Source organism: Balaenoptera physalus (assembly GCF_965194825.1).
Source record: "Balaenoptera physalus genome assembly, chromosome: 11".
NCBI classification, from domain to species: domain Eukaryota; kingdom Metazoa; phylum Chordata; class Mammalia; order Artiodactyla; family Balaenopteridae; genus Balaenoptera; species Balaenoptera physalus.
The window spans coordinates 69,120,047-69,139,435 of NC_138896.1; the positions used below are offsets into that span (position 1 = coordinate 69,120,047).

Below are 19,389 nucleotides of genomic sequence, written 5' to 3' on the forward strand. Positions count from 1 at the left end.
CTCTTGAAAATGCAGTTACTGTAGATGCACAAAAATAAATAAACTATAATCAAAAGTTGAATCTGAGGTCTGGTGACTGATTTATGTTAAATAGAGGTTTTTTAAAAAGTGTTCTCGGGGCTTCCCTGGTGGCACAGTGGTTAAGAATCCTCCTGCCAATGCAGGGCACACGGGTTCGATCCCTGGTCCGGGAAGATCCCACATGCCATGGAGCAACTAAGCCCATGCACCACAACTACTGAGCCTGTGCTCTAGAGCCCATGAGCCACAACTACTGAAGCCCACACGCCTAGAGCCTGTGCTCCACAACAAGAAAAGCCACCGCAATGAGAAGCCCACGCACCACAACAAAGACCCAATGCAGCCAAAAATAAATAAATAAGATAAATAAATTTATATTAAAAAAAAAGTGTTCTCATTTAACATATAATTTAAAAGAATATTCTGGAAACTGAAGTATAAAGATTACATTTATTCTGAATCCAGATACTTTCTTAACTGTATAAGTACAGGATGGCTCTGCCTTCTCCTTTAGTAATACGGACTCCTAAGTTATGCTGCAAAAAATGTCTGACCCTCCTCAGCATTTAGCTAGAGAGACCGAAGGAGTTAACCAAACCCTCATGTTCACTGTTAATTTTCATTATAATTGGTAAAAATGATGCCTATAATAGATGGTATTCACATTTTCAATAAATTCATATTTTTTTGATGATCACATAGAGAAAACAAATTAGATTTCATGTTAAAAAATAAGGTTTATTTGTAATAACTGTCTTTAATAATTCTACACTTTTACTCTGGGGAATGCACAAGTATAGACGATGCTAGCTTTAACATTTATTGAAAAGGTGTGCTCTTTACACTAATGCAGAAGGATAAGCCTCTTCTTTACTATAAAGAATTCTCACTGCATTTGAACTAAGATTCTGGAGCACTCAGCAGAGAGGTGTTTGGGATGACAGGCCAGAATCAGTCAGTAGGTTTTCTCTCTTCTCAATTAGGTAACTGAAATAGGAACTCTAGTTCTAAATATTAGAAGCAAAGTCTAAATATTAGAAAAATAAAGAGAGGGAATACAAGAAACTGCTTCAAATACGTGCCTGAGGTGAGAAACAGCTTGTACTTTCATGTTGTGGCAGCTTCCAGATGAAATCTTCTTCAGTTTTTAATCTTCAGGTTCATATCTGGAAAGAGATATATATTAAATTAACAGCATAATGTCATGATACTTTTCGTTGTTGTTGTTGTTACCGAGTAAGTTTACTTGAAACATCTCCAGTGACTAAACCAGTAATGTTGCATTTTTCACTTAAAATCACTGCTACAGTAGAAGTCAGATACATTCAAGGCATGACGAGGGTGACTCAGGGGATTCCTGCCACAGGTGGAGAATGGACCAGATAACTGCTGAGATACCTTCAGGTTCCAAGTTTCTACATGTGGCATCTAGATCTGTGATAGCTTAGTAGATTAGGGATTCGGCGGTAATTATCTAATCGATGGCCTGATGGACACAAACAGCTGATATGGCTTTGTGAGTACAGGGTTAACAGACCCTCTTCTCTAAAGAAAAGTATGATCTGGGATTCACTTTCTAGCTCTGGTACCCTGGAACCCTGATAAAGGTAAAATGTCAGCTGAGTTTCCAGGCAGAACCACTGATGACAGAAATGACCCCGATTAGAAGACTCCATCTGGACCAGGAGAACTGTGAACAACTATACATCCCTCCCTCCTGGACGTGTCCCTGCCTGGGTATCACGTGGCTGGACCAAAGACACTGGTCCTATGTGGGACATGGAACTTCTAAGCCACGCTGGCTCTGGCACCCACACATGGACCTCATTTTCTAGCACCTAAATTGTCATGTGAGAGCACAGTATGATCAGGCTGTGGGCTGCAGCAAGCACACCACTGAGGAGAAATGCCCAGTGCTGCCCTGTGTGTTTGCTGTGGTTTCTGTCCAATACCCTGCTAAGAGAATCCCCGGCCACAGGAGCCTAGCGTAGCCCTGTGTGAGGCGAAAGGTTCGGCTGAACCGGAAAAGAAACCCTGGTGGGTGTTACAGATGAGGCCTGGCCAAAGCCCCTCTGCCTTCCTCAGACACAGGCTTCTGGACTGAATGACAGAGCAACTCCCCACCAGCCTGACCTCTCCAGACACAAGGTTAGACTTAATGAAGGACAGACATCAACCCAGCAGGGAGACGATCCGAGAGACAGGATCAGTACGGCTTACTTTGCCAATCTTTTCCTCAGGTCTTTGATTTGGTCATTCTTCTTGGTGAGAATCTCTTTCATGTTTCGATAAGCTGCTGTTTGTTGGAATTTTTTCTCTAATTCCTGCATAGTGAAAAATGTCAGTCCATTACTAACAAATAGTTAAGGAAAGAAATAACACATCTGATGAAAATATATATTTTTGCCCTAATTTTACTAATATTCTGCTTATTTTATTTTCTAATTTAAAAAAATATATACTTATATAAAATTAAGACCATTCAAACTTTAAAAATACATTCTTTCAAATGGGAAGCTAATAAAATAGTAACATTTCCCAAGTACAATATTAGCAAATAACTCAAACATACTATGCCATAGACATGGGAAATCTATTTGAAAAAGTAAATTCATTTTCAGGTAAAATAAGCATGCTCTTTTTTCCAAATCCCAAAATACTGCCAGTATTTGAAGAGGAGGATTTTAAATTTAATGACATCTTAGCTCCCATATTCTTAAGAGTCTAACCCCTAAAGCGAAAAAACCAGTACTCCACATATCTCATATAAATTAAGAAAAAGGTATAGAACCCTTTAGAAAAAAGCCACCCATCCCTCTGCCAGACTGTAAGAGGGATGATCAGGAAGAGCAAAATGGGCGTTCAGGGTGCCGGGTGTACGCCACCCTCAGTGGAGTATTTACTATAGAACAGGAAGGAGTGTAGGTTTTTATTATCACAGATATTTTAGTGCCAAAGATGGAAGAATCTCAGTGTCCCCAAATGATAACTCTTTAGAACACAAATTGCCTAATACCTTGACAAAAAATGAAGTGGATCTGTAGTTGTCCAACGTTTCCCTTAGTTATACTGCATTCATCACTTAATCGGATATAAACAGACAAATCTGACCTTTTCAGCCATGCTCAGCTGCTCCTGCACCCTGAGTAGGTCATGCTTGGCCGTCGCTAGACTCTCCTCCAGGGACTTCTGGTTTTCTGTCTGGTCATTAAGTGTCTTCTGAAACTCACTCTTTAAAGCAGCAACTGTGTTTTCCAAGTCACTCAAGTCTTGGGCCTTTATAAAATCCTATGAAAAATACATACACTCACATGATTTCATGCTGACATACTAAATAGTAGCTGCTTTAGATTCAGCATCACAGGTGATGGGAACAGATGATGCTGTGTGTTGCGTGTGCATGTCAGCATCCCCCGCCAGCCTTCTCTGCCACTGCAGCCCAGTGAGGACACCAGCACACCCAGTTCACCCTCAGCACCCAGTGCACTGTGTCCTGAGCACAGCAGACACTCAGTGGTCACTGATTTCCAAGTATGTAAAATATGATTTATGAACTGCTGGAATTCCAAAAGAGGAACAAGAGAGGTGGGATCCTAAATTTGACAAGATTGTGTTTCCCAGAGTTGGGGTGGCAAATAGGCTTCATTTTTGAAAAGTCAAGGTAAAAAATCCTGGTGAAGAATTCTGAATGATACAGATGGAAAAATAATAAAATTAATACAATTTATACAAAAAATGTAACAGACATGTTTTACAATATTATGAGAGCCTAATTAATGCTTACTGATTATATGGCTTGCTAAATTTACAAGATTTTAAGTTTTTTACATTAATTCGATATGCACATATTTGTACACTTCGTCAGTGTAATATAAGCAGCTGGATCTTCTCTCCACCTGGATCATGTTTTTAACTAGATAAAATTTATAAAAGACAAAAGTTATATTGACAGGAAAATGGTCTGTAATTGCTAACTATGAAGATGAAGCACTACTATCAACAAAAGAAGAATTCCTTACTTATTTTTGAAATCTGGTTTTTAAAAAGATTTTATTTCACTGCATCTAGTGAAGGCCTGTACACATTTCGCTTTTGCCAAATCTTTTTCTTAAAATTTTATTTATTGATTGATTGATTGATTGATTGCTGTGTTGGGTCTTTGTTTCTGTGCAAGGGCTTTCTCTCGTTCTGTGCTTTTGCCAAATCTTAAAAGTAAAATTGGAGCAAAGCCTTCAATGGCTTTTAAAACGGCTTTCCGAAAATCTTGGCAACTGGTTTACTTCTGAGAAACTATAAAGCTGTTCTGGAGTATTTAGCTGTTTTACAAATTTATGGTCCTTGGTATATAATGATTGAAAATCATACATATTTCCTTTTGTTTTAGCCATATAAGAAGCATCCTTTTATTTAAAAAATACCTACAGCTAAAATAATGTAATGTCTGAGACTTGCTTCAAAAAAACATGGCGGGGGACTTCCCCGGTGGCGCAGTGGTTAAGAATCTGCCTGCCAATGCAGGGAACACGGGTTCAAGCCCTGGTCCGGGAAGATCCCACATGCCGCGGAGCAACTAAGCTCGTGTGCCACAACTACTGAGCCTGCGCTCTGAAGCCCGCAAGCCACAACTACTGAGCCCACGAGCCACAACTACTGGGCCTGCGTGCCACAGCTACTGAAGCCTGCGCGCCTAGAGCCCGTGCTCCGCAACAAGAGAAGCCACCACAATGAGAAGCCCGTGCTCACTGCAACTAGAGAAAGCCTGTGCACAGCAACAAAGACCCAATGCAGCCAAAAAATAAATTAATTTAAAAAAACAAAAAACATGGGGAAAGGGAGAAGAAAGTAGAGGTAAATATGAAACCAGACTGGCCATGTCTTGATGACTGACTGGTAAAGCAGAGTGATGAGTACCTGGGGTGCATTACACTATTCTCTCTACTCCTGTATATGTTTGAAATTTGCCATAGAAAAAGTATAACCAAAGTCTAATGAAGTAAGTTTGGGGATTGTTTAGTAGACATTTACAATGGCACTACAACCACTAGAAAAGCCAGTGCTGCAATGAAAATTCACTCAAATGGTCCTGCTGACAGGATCCTATTACAGCATCTAATCTCAATGGAAAGGCCAAAGGAGGCAGAACTGTGCACATGATGACTTCCAGGGCGGAGTGATACTCAGTCATTCCATTCAGACAAGCTTGGAGAACTTCAACACTGGATTTCACTGTATTACACAAGCACAGCTAGATATAGGTGGATTAGAAGATGCATGACTAGTAAATTCATTCTGTTTTGTCATACTCACTGAAGGGAAACTTACGTAATAATAAGTTCTGTACAATAATAACTAAAAACTCTTCCTTTCTTCCCGTTGTAATTGGAAGGGCAAAGTGAAAGGGAGAAGAACTTTTAAAAAATAAATTTAAGCATATCTCATATGCCAATGGGCTCTGGGACATGTGAAGCATGTGAGCTGTGTATCTGCCCCCACTGCCCTCAACAGGCTCTCACCTGGCCTTTCCTGGACAAGTTTGTCTCGATGCAGAACTACAGTGGTGGCCTCCCTCTCAGGGAGTGGCTGGCGGTGGGGCATAATATCGATAGTAGCTAAGACTTAATATAAGTTTATAACTTGATCATCTAGAAAATGTGAAAATGCTAAAACTGATTTTACCTTTTGAGTTCCTTGATCAAGCTGTAAATCTTGCAGTGCTCTTTCTAGTTTTGACTTCTCATCCAATGCATTTGTTGCCTATAATCAAGATTAAACACAATACATTCAGTATTTAGTCTGTAAGTAACTCTTTCAATAATTTTGTTAAAGTATTTCTCGGTTACCTGTGTTTCAAGGGTCTTCAGCCTCGACTTTAATTTCTCATTCTCTTCTTGAAGTCTTAAAATTTCCTTTGTGAGTAAATTCAAGTTTTATTATGTTAGCCAAAGTATTTTTAATCCTTGAAATTATTTGTTTCACTTAAAAATTTAATTTTTATATTAAATTTAAATTACATAAAAGCTCAAGTCTGCATGCCCTGGTTACTGGTAATATTCCAGTTTTACCCAGCCCACCAGCCTCAACACCTATGAGTCATCTCTGGCTCTAAGACTTCTAGTTCCTTCTTTCGCAGTCTCTCAGGCTTTTTGCAGCCCTCTACTCTCAGCCTTTTTGCAAAGTCCCCCTCCCCTGCCATCTCTCACCTAGCTGATCCTGCAACCCTTGGGTCTGTTCTCAGCCTACACTGCACACCACTTGCCGCTTATCCTCAAGACACAATCTTCATCATTCCATACCCTGTGCCCAGCCCCTAAGTGGTTCCAGCTGAGCTGAGGTCCAAGGGCCTTGCTCATCAGCAGCTCCATCACAAGCAGCACCTGTCAGTGCAGTCTCACTTCTTACTATACCCCAGCACACGCAGCATCGCCCAGCCGGAGAGCCTGCACTCTGCTCCAAGGCATGCCAGCCCCCTCTCTGCCTCTGACTGCTGCCCACTCTGTTCCTCTGCTGGCCATACCATTTCTCTTCCCTCTGACAATTCAATCTGTCTACACCTTTCAGCCCAGCTCAGGCACCACCTTACCCAAGAGCCTGTCCTCAACTACTCTTATCCACACGGAACTGTGTCTTCTCTGCCACCCTGTGGCACCTTTGGCACCAGGTTAGTGGCAACTGTGGCACACAGGTTAGCAGTCTGCTGTCTCTGTTTCTAGAATATTAGTTACCCCTTCCCAATGAGACTACAAGGTTTTTGAGGGCAAAAGGCCAGGTATTACTTTTCTTTTTATGTAACAATATCTAGCATAATGTTGAGAACATAAGAGTCATGAAAAATAGTTGTATATCAGTAATTAATCTTTATAAACCTCTTAATTAAAAAAATCCCTTCATTGTTATCACAGCTCATAAACTTCAAATGTCCATCAATAAACACTTTCCAAAATTCTATGCTCTTCACTTCATTATGAAAAGATGCAACCAAGAGCTGCTTCAGCCTCTCTGGGAGTTAAGTGTGCCCTCTTCTGGCCCACCAGGTACCATTAAGTACAACTACTGCGATGGGCTCATTACCCTCAGTGGACCAAAGCCTGAATCAACACCTTCCACCCAGTCTCTCTACCCTAGAGCTGTGCAGGCAGTGAGCATACATCCTTAGAGTGTTAGCCATTTCTCAAAATGATGGCAACATTACCTTGTTTAGGAGTTCTGCTGTTCCACCTTCATTAAGTGGAGCAAGTTTTGGCTTTATGTTATCTATGATGGGCTGAAACAAAACAAAGAAACCAAACTGAAATCACCACTGAATAAAGCACGTGTAATCACTGAACGCTTGTACTTTCTAAGTGGAAGACACTGTGCAAACATATTCACTGAGATGTCAGATAGATTTTCATTGGTTTGGATCTCTGCTACGTCCTAGTGCTTAGGACAGTGCCTGGCCCACAGTGCCCAATGCAAATTAGAGATAAAAACGAAACCCATCCTCCTTGTATCTTTAAAAAAAAACAAAAAACAAAACAGGTGGAAGAGAAAGGAGGGAGGGAAGGTGCTCAAAGCCAGAGCCGATAAAGATCCTAGTACCTAGGGACTGGGATTTTAAACTGTGGGAGCTAAAACAGAGATTTCTGCATGAACCCCAGAAAAACTGTAATAATGATGAGGATTTAGGTAAACTACATTACAGATGAGTAACTTGACACAAACATTCTGGCAGTTTAGCAATATGCATTAAAACAAAACAATTCATGCCCTCTGACCTAGAAATTTCTTAGCTAGAAATATGTTCCAAAGGAATAATTAGAAAATTGTTTTGTCCATGTATGTTCATGGATTGATCTTGGCAGTGTTTTACTATGTAACACCACAGAGGATTTATGGTGCATCTACACAATGGAATGCTAAGTGGTCACTGCAGGTAATGAGAATGATTAAAGAGACAAGCAGGTAACTACTAGTACTGTCTCCACTTGACAGATGAGGGGAACGAGGCTCAGCCGCCTCAGGTAACCTGCTCGAGGTCGCACAGCTGAGGGGTGACAGTGCCAGGATGCATGCCCCCAAAGCCTGTGCTCCGCATCACCTGAGTGAAGAGCTTGCATGGCTGGGAGGCGGGTGGACTGCAGGGAAGTCGTGTGCATGCGCATGCGTGTGTGAGGTAGTAGACAAAAACGAGTTTTTCATAGTTACTTCCAAAACTTATCTTCTTTCACCTAAAAATCTGAGAGGCAAGCTTGGAATTCTGCTCTTGAGTTGAATGCTTTTCCTTGAGAGTTCTCACTTTAATCTCTGAATGCTCTGAGCAACTTGAGGATTTTAAACACTGGCTATTAAGGTATGGATTTATAAGGACCAAAAATTACCTTTTTATTTGAAGATGTAAATTCTGCTTTTTCAAATTCTGCAACTTGTTCCAATAATTCTCTTGAAGACAAAAACAAATATGAAAAAATATTTGTTTAGAATAGATTTGTATCATACACACAAGAAGAATAAAAGCAGGACTTCCCTGGTGGTCCAGCGGTTAAGACTCTGTGTTCCCAATGCAGGGGGCCCAGGTTCGATCCCTGGTCAGGGAACTAGATCCTGCACACTGCAACTAAAAAAAGATCCCGCACGCCACAACAAAGATCCTGCGTGCCACAACTAAGACCTGGCACAGCCAAATAAATAAATAAATAAAATTTAAAAAGAAAAAAAAGAAGAAGAATAAAAGCACTGGTACCAATCTATTACATGCCAGAAACAACAGAGCAAGATGAACAAAACTTCACATCAAAAATGATATTTAGTTACTAATGGTCGAGAACCTAAGTTCCATGCACTCAAATTTGAATCTCCATAGCACCTACTATTTTGTACCTACTGAGTGTACAATATAATCGCTAGAACTAAATTACAATGTTAATACAACTATGTCTGAAATTTGTAGTCAACACTGTATTTTTGAGGTGCTAATGGGAAATTGCTCTATAATACACATTGTTAGCTAGTAGAGGTTCAAGGAAAACTGATTTTAATAGAGTAGCCTCGGAAAAATAAAATTAGTTCACATCTACTGAAAAAGAGTATGGTAAATTCTCAAGGAAGACAGATGGTTTGGGGGTGATCCACCTGAACATTTCCTTTTATTTGCAAAGGTACCTGGGGGCTTGACTATACAAAACTTTACAGAGTGAATGGCAGTAACTACTCTCCTAAGCTTCTTAATAGGTCAGTTTCTCAAAGTTTTCTCACCAGTTATCTACTGACAGTTGGTGAAGCTAAATGGTTTCCTTCCCTACCCGAGGCCACAGCCAGTGTTGTTAAGCGCTGTCCGCAAGCTGCACTGCACCTGTGCTTAGCAAACGGCCCCTGGGCTCGATATCAGTCTTTCCGGATCTCTGGCATGACTTTTCTTAGACTGAGTTTCAATTTCATTGATTTTACCATATTTTTAAAAAATTAATGAGCTTTTTGATATAGTTCAGATAATAAAACTTTTTTTTTTACTTTCCCTATTTTAAAGATCAGTATATAATTTTAATGCAATTATCTAGAAATAAACTTCCAATACTACTAAGTGTGATTTGATGGTATTTGAATTAACTTTTCAACTGTTTCATAATAATAATAATAATTAGTTGACCTATCTCTGAAGACTTATTATAATACTGATCAGGCTAACCAGAGATACCATATGGAATAATTAATTATAGCCTTAAGAGCAATCTCATAAATCTCAGAGGCCTTTATAACACCTAGGAATAGTGGAAACAGGGCATTTTGAAGAGGATGCTGAGCGGCACCTAAGAGATCACTTAGTAACTGGATGCTCTGCTGTTACCTTACCCAAATTTTCTCACACACCAGGCCCAAGCAAAGCAGCAAAGATATTCACTAACTCTTAACTCTTAATGCTTGGGCCTCTATTGTCATAATTGTGGATACAAATTTTAGTACCTGTTTTCAAGTTCAGAGATGTCTGTCTGTAGCTTGAGGTACCACTTCTCAGCTTGTGAGAAAAGCTGCCGCAAAAGTAGCACATTGGTGTAGGCCGTGTTGATGAGCTCAGACTCCACCTCGCTGTGGACCACAGCCTGTAACCCATTCAGGACTTCAGAGACTTCATCTATGGTGAAGGTCTCCTCCACCAGCCTGAAAAACAACCACAATCCAAAACCTCTGGATAAACAACAACAACTATTCACAAGTAAAACAAAACTAAGAAACCCACATCATGTCATCTAAGGCAGCGGCCCTCAACCTTTTGTGGAAGACAACTGTTCCATGGACTGGGGGTTGGCGGTGGGGGGATGGTTTCAGGATGATTCAAGCTCATTACATTTATTGTGCACTTTATTTCTCTTATTATTACATTGCAATGTATAACGAAATAATTATACAACTCACCATAATGCGGAATCAGTGGGAGCCCTGAGCTTGTTTTCACTTGCCACTCACTGATAGGGTTTTGATATGAGTCTGCAAGCAATTGATTTATTATGGTCTCTGTGCAGTCAAACCTCTCTGCTAATGACAATCTGTATTTGCAGCTGCTCCCCAGCGCTAGCATCACTGCCTCATCTCCACCTCAGATCATCAGGCATTAAATTCTCATAAGGAGAGCGCAACCTAGATCCCTCGCATGCACAGTTCACAGTAGGGTTCGCGCTCCTATGAGAATCTAATGCCGCTGCTGATCTGACAGGAGGCGGAGCTCAGGCGGTTATGCAAGTGAAGGGGAGCGGCTGTAAATACAGAAGCTTCGCTTGCTCGCCCGCCCACCGCTCACCTCCTGCTGTGCAGCCCAGTTCCTAACAGGACACGGACCGGTACCAGTCCGTGGCCCAGGGGTTGGGGACCCCTGATCTAAGGGATTAAAGGGTTTAGTGAAAGTCTCTCTGGAAATTATCTTCTTTATTAATAAAACAGTTTGAAAATAATTTAAGCTCAATTAATTTTTGATGTCTATTTAAATGATTAAACTGTGGTTCACTCTTCAAATGTGCACATCCTTTAATACAAGTACGTGCTCAGAAACATTCCCCAAACTATCTACTTTTTTCTTTAGCTTTTCAGTGAAAAATTTTTAACTTTAATCTCCCCTAAAATTCGTTTTATCACATTTAATTATTTCATAAGTCACCTGAGAGGTGTAATTTCTCCTTTCTTTATATCATTTGTCTAGCATTTCAATGACTGAATGACCATTCACATGTTAGTAAATGCCTATGAGAAAATCAATGGTAATTATATATTGCTTCTCTTAGCATTCTTGAGACCCAAAAGAAAAAAAACCCTAACTTAATTAAAGCTCCATTGAAAACAAACATCATCATCAGAAGGATTAAAGATCGACTCTTCCACAGAGAACGTTTGTGTTGGAAGGGAACTCTGGAGCCATTTTCTTCAATTCCCTCACTTCACAGATGGAACACAGGCTCAGAAGGTGGCGGTGACTTGCCCATGGTCCCAACTCCACAATCATTTCCAACAATCTCAGGAACATGCCCAACAGCTGAATTCTTGAGAAAGCTTCCACGCATGCCTCCTACGATCAATGACAGTTTTATAGTAACACAGTCTCCTCCGCTCCCTGCCTCCAGCCTCAAAGTCTTTTATCCCTCAGATGCTCAGCAGATGAAGAGCTACAGCCCCGACCTCAGGTCATCTTCTCCATCATTCCAAAAGGACATAACGAAGGGAGTTACACCAAACTTTTATTTGATTTACCATTCTTTAACGTTTCATTTACCCAGCAGAATTTAACCACTCTAAAAAAACTAAAACTTTATTTTTGATGCAAGTCCTTATTAAATATATTAACAATCTTTCTATATTCTTTAATAGAACAAAGCAAATCTGGTTAAAAATATGTTTTGTTTTGTTTTTTTGAGCAACCCAAGTTCATTATTATGAACAGCAATTAAGGTACTCCAATGCATAAAGTAAATAATGGGTACCTTCTCTGGCTGTCTCACAGACTCACCAATCAGATTGCTGCTTACCTCTGCTGTGGGTTAGGAAGCCAGATTATCAGATTAGAATAATGGCTCGAACAGGTAACAGTCTACAGCTGATGGTCTCTGCTACTGAGTGAAGTTAATGACTTTATCACAGTTACAGATCACTTGGAGACCTTTTTCATTTATGTCTTGACATTTAAGTGTGCCAAAATCTGATCCCCAGGTAATCTGATGTCTCTTTATTATTCAGTCCTTTTGGTTGGCTTCCCTACTATCCTCTATTACTAAATTTTCTATGGACTTTTATTATCTTCCACTATTGGTCCAACTAAACTAATTATCATCTCTTGCTACAAATCAACTAATAATTTTGGTACTAGTCAGCAAGCTTTTCATGGTTTCCTGCTGTTTTCTCTTCTTCTAATTCTTCAATATAAACTGCATAGGTGTTTTCTTGCTAACTGCCATGTCTTATGGCTCTAATCTTTTAATTAATAACTCAAGTAATGAAGGTTCTGGAATCTTTAATACAGCAAGCCAATCTTTAACCCACAAGCACTTCACAATTTCCTGACTGCCCTTCTGAAACTTTGCAATTCCTCAATTATCATTATATGCATGTTTAGTAATAGACTGCTCCCACCACAGTCTGATTTCTTGAGCTTCACATATCCATAAGGCTTAGTGTAGCTGCTCTCAATGAATAATTGATCATGATATCCTGGCAATGGTTTGTAAGGCCTCTCTGCTACAGCACCCCCATACTGGCCACCAGAAGGGATCCATGTTCCTTCCCACTGGGTTTCCTTAGAATTCTCTGATACCTGCTCTCCTTGAGGTCTTGGAAGCAGGAATCTACAGTTTTGAGTCTCAAGCCTCTTTTTGAACGAGCAAAACGCATGTAATTAATAACTTCATTTTGATGGTGCTCATTTAGACCCAACTCTGCCTGAAAGAAAGAATTTAATTGTTAGTCTTGAAGATATAATAAAGGAACCAACAATGAAAACATACAGGTTATCCTGTGGTGGAGACTGGAAGATGTCCGCTAAATTCTGTTCTTCCCGTCTTCCCAGACACATGGCTGCCCAACTAGAAAACACTCCCCAGCCCTCCGTGAAGCCAGGTGTGGCCACATGACTACTTCTCAGCAATGGATGTGAGCAGAAGAATAAGAGCTATTTCTAAAGCCTGGGACTTAAGACATGGGGCACACCTCTGCCACACCCTATCTCTCTGAAACCTGGGGGTGGTGACTCCGCTGAACCATGCGGACAGCACAACGCCCCGGGGGCCGGGGGAGCAGCAAGCTGAAAGGGACTGGCACCCCTGGAATGACTTTGTGGAGCAGCACTGACCCTCGTACCTAACTGTGATGAGCAGTGAGAGGGCTGTTAAGCATGACAGAAATAAACTTCTGTATTCTTTTTTTTTTTTAATCTTTATTGAATTTGTTACAATATTAGTTCTTTTTTTTTCTAAATAAATTTATTTATTTTTGGCTGCGTCGGGTCTTTGTTGCCGTGCCCAGGCTTTCTCTAGCTGCGGCGAGCGGGGGCTACTCTTTGTTGCGGTGCGCAGGCTTCTCATTGCAGTGGCTTCTCTTGTTGCAGAGTATGGGCTCTAGGCACGCGGGCTTCAGTAGTTGTGGCATGCAGGCTCAGTAGTTGTGGCTCATGGGCTTAGTTGCTCTGCGGCATGTGGGATCTTCCCGGATCAGGGCTCGAACCCGTGTCCCTTGCATTGGCAGGCAGATTCTTAACCACTGCGCCACCAGGGAAGCCCAAACTTCTGTATTCTTTAAGGCACTGTTTTTTTTTTCTTTTTTTTTTCAATCTCTATTACAGCAACTTAACCTTATCCCATCTCATACAGCTTTAAAAAATATATTTGGTTTTGAAATAGCCACTAATTGGTCTTGATTTTAAACTGGATGAGAGCTTGACAACTATAAGCTAGAAATTGATGAAGCTTTTTCATTTTATAGCTATACTGAAAATTAAAGAAGGAAATTATAAAAGTGAACATCTAATGCAGGGGACTGAATAAGTCAGGATTATCTTTATTTTAAGAATAACCTGTCTATGGGAGACAAAGGTCTAACTCTCATTCTCAGCACAGTGTTGGGCTGCATTGTGGAGGCCAGCACCAAGGTTACTGGGCATGGCCTCCTTCACCCCCCAAGCCCCGCACCATGGTTTTGCTGCACCCACATACATCCTTGCCTCCTCTCAGCAGTTTCCATTTCCTGAGAACAGAAGTCTACAAGGGCCATGACCTTGTCCCTCTGGTTCCCTGAGTGTCCCCGGGACGACTCATAGTGCCTGGCATACAACAAATATGTGCCTGACAAGTGAAGTGAAAGAGTTCCTCTTTTTGAAGGTCACTCCATTGTGGCCTTAATCTGTTCTCTTTCAAGCTCCTGGGGGACTTTATTTAACCAATTACTCCCCGTCTCAACTCTCTATAGGTTTCTTCTTCCCCTCGGACTATAGAGAAGACTGTGTACATAAATCTCATTCATGCTAAAAAAATACAAAACCAGAAATTCCCTCCAGCTACTGCTGCATTTCTCTACTTCCCTTCTACTCTTGCTGTCTCCATTCTATATGCTGTTCAAACTGCCTTTGCAAAGCTCACCAGCAACTTCTTAATAACAAATCCAACTACCGTGGCTGATGCTTTGCTGTCCACTGACCTGCTCCATTCTTTGGCTGCTAACCCCACCTCCCTTCTTGATCTCGTCTGTAGGCTCCTCTTGGGCTTGCCTCTTAAGTAGCTGTACTTCCCAGGGCCCTGCCTGGGGACCCTTACTCTTGTCATTCTATATCCTCTCCTTGATGACATGATCTATCTCAAGGTGTCAACTGTTACCTATATGCATCTGACTCTCAAATGTAACAGGCTGGCCTACAGACGTGTACCCCCAACCGCATGATGAACGGCTCTACCAAGTCTTTTTCTCCCCCACATTGTTTTTAATATTTCTACAATTCAAGATGTTAAAGTTCAATAATTTAAGACTTACCCAAGATATTACGATGTTCTCTAATGGTCATTTATCCAGTAGACTAATGTTTCAGAACAACCAGTTGAGGTATTTTGACCAATGTAAACCAACACATTTGAGATATGTACTTACCTTAAATTTCAAGACTTTACCTTATTTGATTAAAATGGTAACTAAGATCTTGCCTTAGAGCTAGACAAAGTGAATGGAAAGAAGTTTCTTTCGTTTTGGTTTATACTGATTATTAGCCACCTCCCTGAACTAATGTCGAACGTTAGAAAAAATAATAGTAATGATGATAACAGCTAAAAGTCATTCAGAGGTTACAATGTGCCAGGCATGACCGCATTTAATCCTCAATACAACCCTATGATAAAGGTAGTATAAACCTGCTTTACAGGGACTTCCCTAGTGGTCCAGTGGGTAGGACCCCATGCTCCCAATGCAGGGGGCCTGGGTTCGATCCATGGTCGGGGAACTAGATCCTGCACGCCACAACTAAGACCCGGAGCAGCCAAAATAAATAAATAATAAATTAATTAATTAAAAAAAAAAACAACAACCAACTTTACAGATAGAAAACTGAGATACAGAGAAGAAATATTTTCTATGCTACTGAATAGGTAAGTGGGAGAGCAGGCATCTGAACCAGGCAATCTAACTCCACAGCCCCCACTCACCTTGGCTGTTTTAAATCCTTTTTGGAAAATGTCAGAGTTTAAATAACTAAAAGAACACAAACATGTTATAGTTGCATATGCACCTGGGTTGTGACTCACAACAAGACAGATCTCCACCAGGCATTTGAAAAAAGAACTGAATACCTACATTAGAAAAGACGTTATCTCTTATAGTCACATAAGTATGGGCAAGAATATCCTACAATTGGAAATAACTCAAAACAATGTCACATCTTGCTAAAAAAAAATCCCATAAACAAATTTTCAATTATTCTTCCTTGTTTATAGTGTTAAATTCATAAGGCCTCCACACTCCCCAAACTCCTTCTCTAACCCCATTTCCCAGGATTCTACCGTAAGGACACTCTACTTCAGTCAGACTAGTCTGCTCATCAGAAGCATGATTTAACATTTCCTGCTTATACTTTCACTCTCATTACCCCAATCCTTGACTAAAAGTACCTCCCCATTCTTATTCAAGAATCTGAACCCAACCCAGTGGTGTGCTGGTAAATGCTTAACAACAGGCTTTTGGGTGGGGGGGGTATGAAACTGATTTGCGGCCCTTGCTGATTTCTGTGGTATAAAAACTCCCAGCATGGCTGATTTCAAGCTACCAAGGTAATGTCACTGAATGCAGAGATGAGAAGAAATGCACACGATTGGCTCTCACCAGCCAGTACGAGCATGCTCCAGAAAATCACCAAATTCCTACCCATCCTTCAAGACCGAACCTATTTTACCTGCTCTGTGAAGCCTCCCAATATGCCCTCAGTAACTCTAGCTATGCCTTCCTCCAAAAATTAGCACATATCACCTCTGCTACTCATTTGGCAACACCACAGACTAATTACTACCTTGTACTATTAGTAGTCTTTTTTTCCAGGTGTCGCTCCTTCAAGTAGACTGTAAGCTCCTGAGGGCATGAATCATTTCTTATACCACACAGCTCCTCGTACAGTGCCTTGTGCAGAGTAAGTGGCCAATTCAAATCTGTTAATTATTTTCTCTTCTGTCAAGAAAAGTCTTGACTGTCCCAAGACCAAGAAGAAAAAATTACAAAAACTGAGGATGAACTTTAGGACAAAAGACAGAAAAGTTCCTCTAAAATCGATGGGAGTGAAGAAAGGGAGCAGAAATAAGCAGCTGAGTTCAGTAGGAGAAATAGCATTAGCCCGGGAAACAGCACTCATAAACCTTTGCTTCCCCATATGCACATGTGTACATTATATGTACACAAATCACATCATTAGAGAGAAAAAGGAATGGGTTGATGTATGGTGTAAGTAGAGAAAGCACTGGATTAAAAACCAAATTTAAGCCTAGCTATGCAACTTTCTGTTAGCAAATCACTTAACCTCATTGACACCAGTTTTGCCAGCTGTTAAATCAGAGAAGATATGATGTTCAGCTGTAAAATATGTAGAGATAGTGGGAGGTATCCAAATAGGGAAACCAGAATTTGTTTGAATTTTGCTGCAGAAAGATTCTATTTAAAAAAAAAAAGCTAAAACACAGAGCAAGAATCCTACCAGAGCATTGCCAAGCTAGTGTCCTGAAATTGTGCCATAAAGTGAGGGGAGAGTGGTGAAGGTACCAGAAATGGTTCCCTATTCCTGACCATACCCCAAAGTCCATATACAGCTTTACTATGAGAAGTATAAGGATGAAAATGTAATGATAAAAATGAACACAATCTAATAAAACCTATTATATACTGAATGCTTAATATTTTAACAGGTACTGGGCTATTTGTTCTATATGCATTATCTCATTTATCATTTTAACAACCTAAGTATACTTATTATCTGCAATTTACTAATGAAGAAACTGAGCCTGACTCCGAAACCTCAGTCGTTAAGCAAATTGATAGAAAGGAATTACAGAAGATAGAATGGGAGCAAATGTCAACCTTCTTGTGACATCACCATCATTTTTTCAACTTGTTTCTGGTATTTTAGGGAAATCAAGAGAATGAGAGGGACAAGCTCAAGCAGGGTAGGGAACGGTCTGTTTTGTTCACAGCTGTACCCCCAGCTGCAAGACAGTGCTTGGGACATAGCGTGGGCTAAATAGGAATTCTGGTTGCTGAGGTATTTTAGTAGCCCATTTCAGTGGTGCCCCCAACCCTGGAGTCATCTTTTTTTCTGAACACTTCAGTACTGTGCCTTCTTCTAAGAACGGTTGCTATTTAAGTTGGCATTCTGTGTACGCTGGAGTGATTAATGGGATATGTTCTAGCATACAGGAAAAACGTGCCTTCTTTTGAACAGGTCAAAACACAAGAAATGTCACTCAAGTTTTCACAGCTATAAAATAGGGGCTGGGACTCTTACAGTCACTCTCACATCAGGAAGTTGTAGTCAATCACGTTCTTCCTCCTCGGCTCGTTAACGTAAGTAATGCTGCCAAAGGGCGTGTGTGTGTATCTGTGTCTGCGAGCGCAGAAACTTGGAGTTTTTGGAATCGAATGAGAATCCCGCTTTGAGCCTTCTGCTGGCAGCCGGTTCCCTCCAGCTCTCTTCGTTAGCCACCTGTGAAGAGTGACTTGGCCCGGGCACCTCAAGCAGGGGCGAGGAATGAAGCGACGCGGCGGAGCGCGGCTGCTAGGAGAGGACTCCACCTAGGATTATGCCGGAAGGGCTTCGGCCGAGGCTAACAGAGCCTCTCGCACCCGGCGCAGCCTCCCCTCCTCAGGGAGGCCCAGGGCCGGACTCAGACCCGCTACAGGCCAGGGCATCACTCCGGGGCCCCCGGCTCTGTATCTCTCCTCGGCGCGGTCCGGGTTACCCGGCCGGCTACTCACCATGGCGGCGGACAGGAGTCAGCGGTCTGGAAAAGCGGGAGAGGCCAGGCGCAGCTTCGCCAGGCCCGGCGTCTCCAAAGTAGGTTGGACCGCAGAGGACGCGGAGGGAGGGCGGGTTGTTTAGAAGCCTCCGGTTGCTAATGGCAACCGACGCACGTGACCCTGGAATTATGCACTTTTATTGGTCCTCAAGATCACGCGACAGGAAGTGCCTTGTGACCGGCCGACAGCCGCATGCGCATTTGCTCCCAGAGCCGGGAAGTCCCTCCTTTCCGTGCCACGCTGACTTTGGGGGAGGCCGCCGTTGCCAATGGTAACGGAAGTGGAGCGGCCGCCTGACTCCCCACCGCTCCCGGGAGCCGCGGGGCATCTGGGTCTGCTTTGCTGCTCAGGGCTTGTCCTGCACTTCCTGTGACCTGGCGGCCCCGAGGGCCGTGGCCTCGACCGTTGACTCCCGACCTTTTAACGGTCTCGTGGGGCGTCCCAGACTTGCTTCTCTTCTCTCCCAAGTGTTCCTACTTGGCCGAGATAGGCCAACAGCACCAGTGCTGCCAGGTTCCTGGATCGAGCTTTGAACGACTCACTCCCCACCGCTCCCATTTTTTCCCTCTTATATTCTTGGTAAAAATGTCTAATATAGCACCTTTTTCCTTAAAAAAAAAAAAAAATTGCAAACGGAATTGGTGAAAGAGCAGTGAATTTCAAACTATTATGCCTAGATCATCAGGGGAGCGTGTTGTACAAATGCTTCCCAGGCCTAACCCCCAGAAATCCTGAATCACTCCGGTCTTTGGAATATGCAGCTTTTACCGACCCTCCAGGATTGATCATGGATCACTCTTTAAGAAACACTGTCCTTGGGACTTCCCTGGTGGCTCAGTGGTTAAGAATCCGCCTGCCAATGCAGGGGACACGGATTCAATCCCTGGT

General features: G+C 41.8%; 1 protein-coding gene across 2 annotated transcripts; it reads right to left on the reverse strand.

Moving 5' to 3' along the window:
- Positions 1 to 738: 738 nt before the first annotated feature.
- On the reverse strand, positions 739 to 18,616 carry LZTFL1 (leucine zipper transcription factor like 1). Of its 2 annotated transcripts, none has more exons than XM_082413907.1 (10): positions 18,460 to 18,616; positions 12,788 to 12,912; positions 9,958 to 10,152; positions 8,379 to 8,439; positions 7,211 to 7,282; positions 5,862 to 5,927; positions 5,698 to 5,775; positions 3,133 to 3,309; positions 2,242 to 2,345; positions 739 to 1,187 (listed from the first exon to the last, which is right to left on the reverse strand). In XM_082413907.1, the coding sequence occupies exons 1-10, from the start codon at positions 18,460 to 18,462 to the stop codon at positions 1,169 to 1,171; spliced, it is 900 nt and encodes a 299-aa protein (XP_082270033.1). In that variant the 5' UTR covers positions 18,463 to 18,616; the 3' UTR covers positions 739 to 1,168. The 2 variants fall into 2 exon arrangements, with proteins under 2 accessions (XP_082270033.1, XP_082270034.1); XM_082413908.1 differs by having other exon boundaries at positions 12,788 to 12,908; positions 18,460 to 18,584.
- Between the last annotated feature and the right edge of the window lie 773 nt (positions 18,617 to 19,389).

What these genes read in the sequence shown, in the direction of transcription:
- LZTFL1 (XM_082413907.1), bottom strand. An exon ending in ATCTCTGAACTTGAAAACAG is followed by an intron (nt 8,440 to 9,957) that starts GTACTAAAATTT and finishes TTTGTCTTCAAG; the next exon opens with AGAATTATTGGAACAAGTTG. An exon ending in TTGATCAAGGAACTCAAAAG is followed by an intron (nt 3,310 to 5,697) that starts GTAAAATCAGTT and finishes TATTTTTCATAG; the next exon opens with GATTTTATAAAGGCCCAAGA.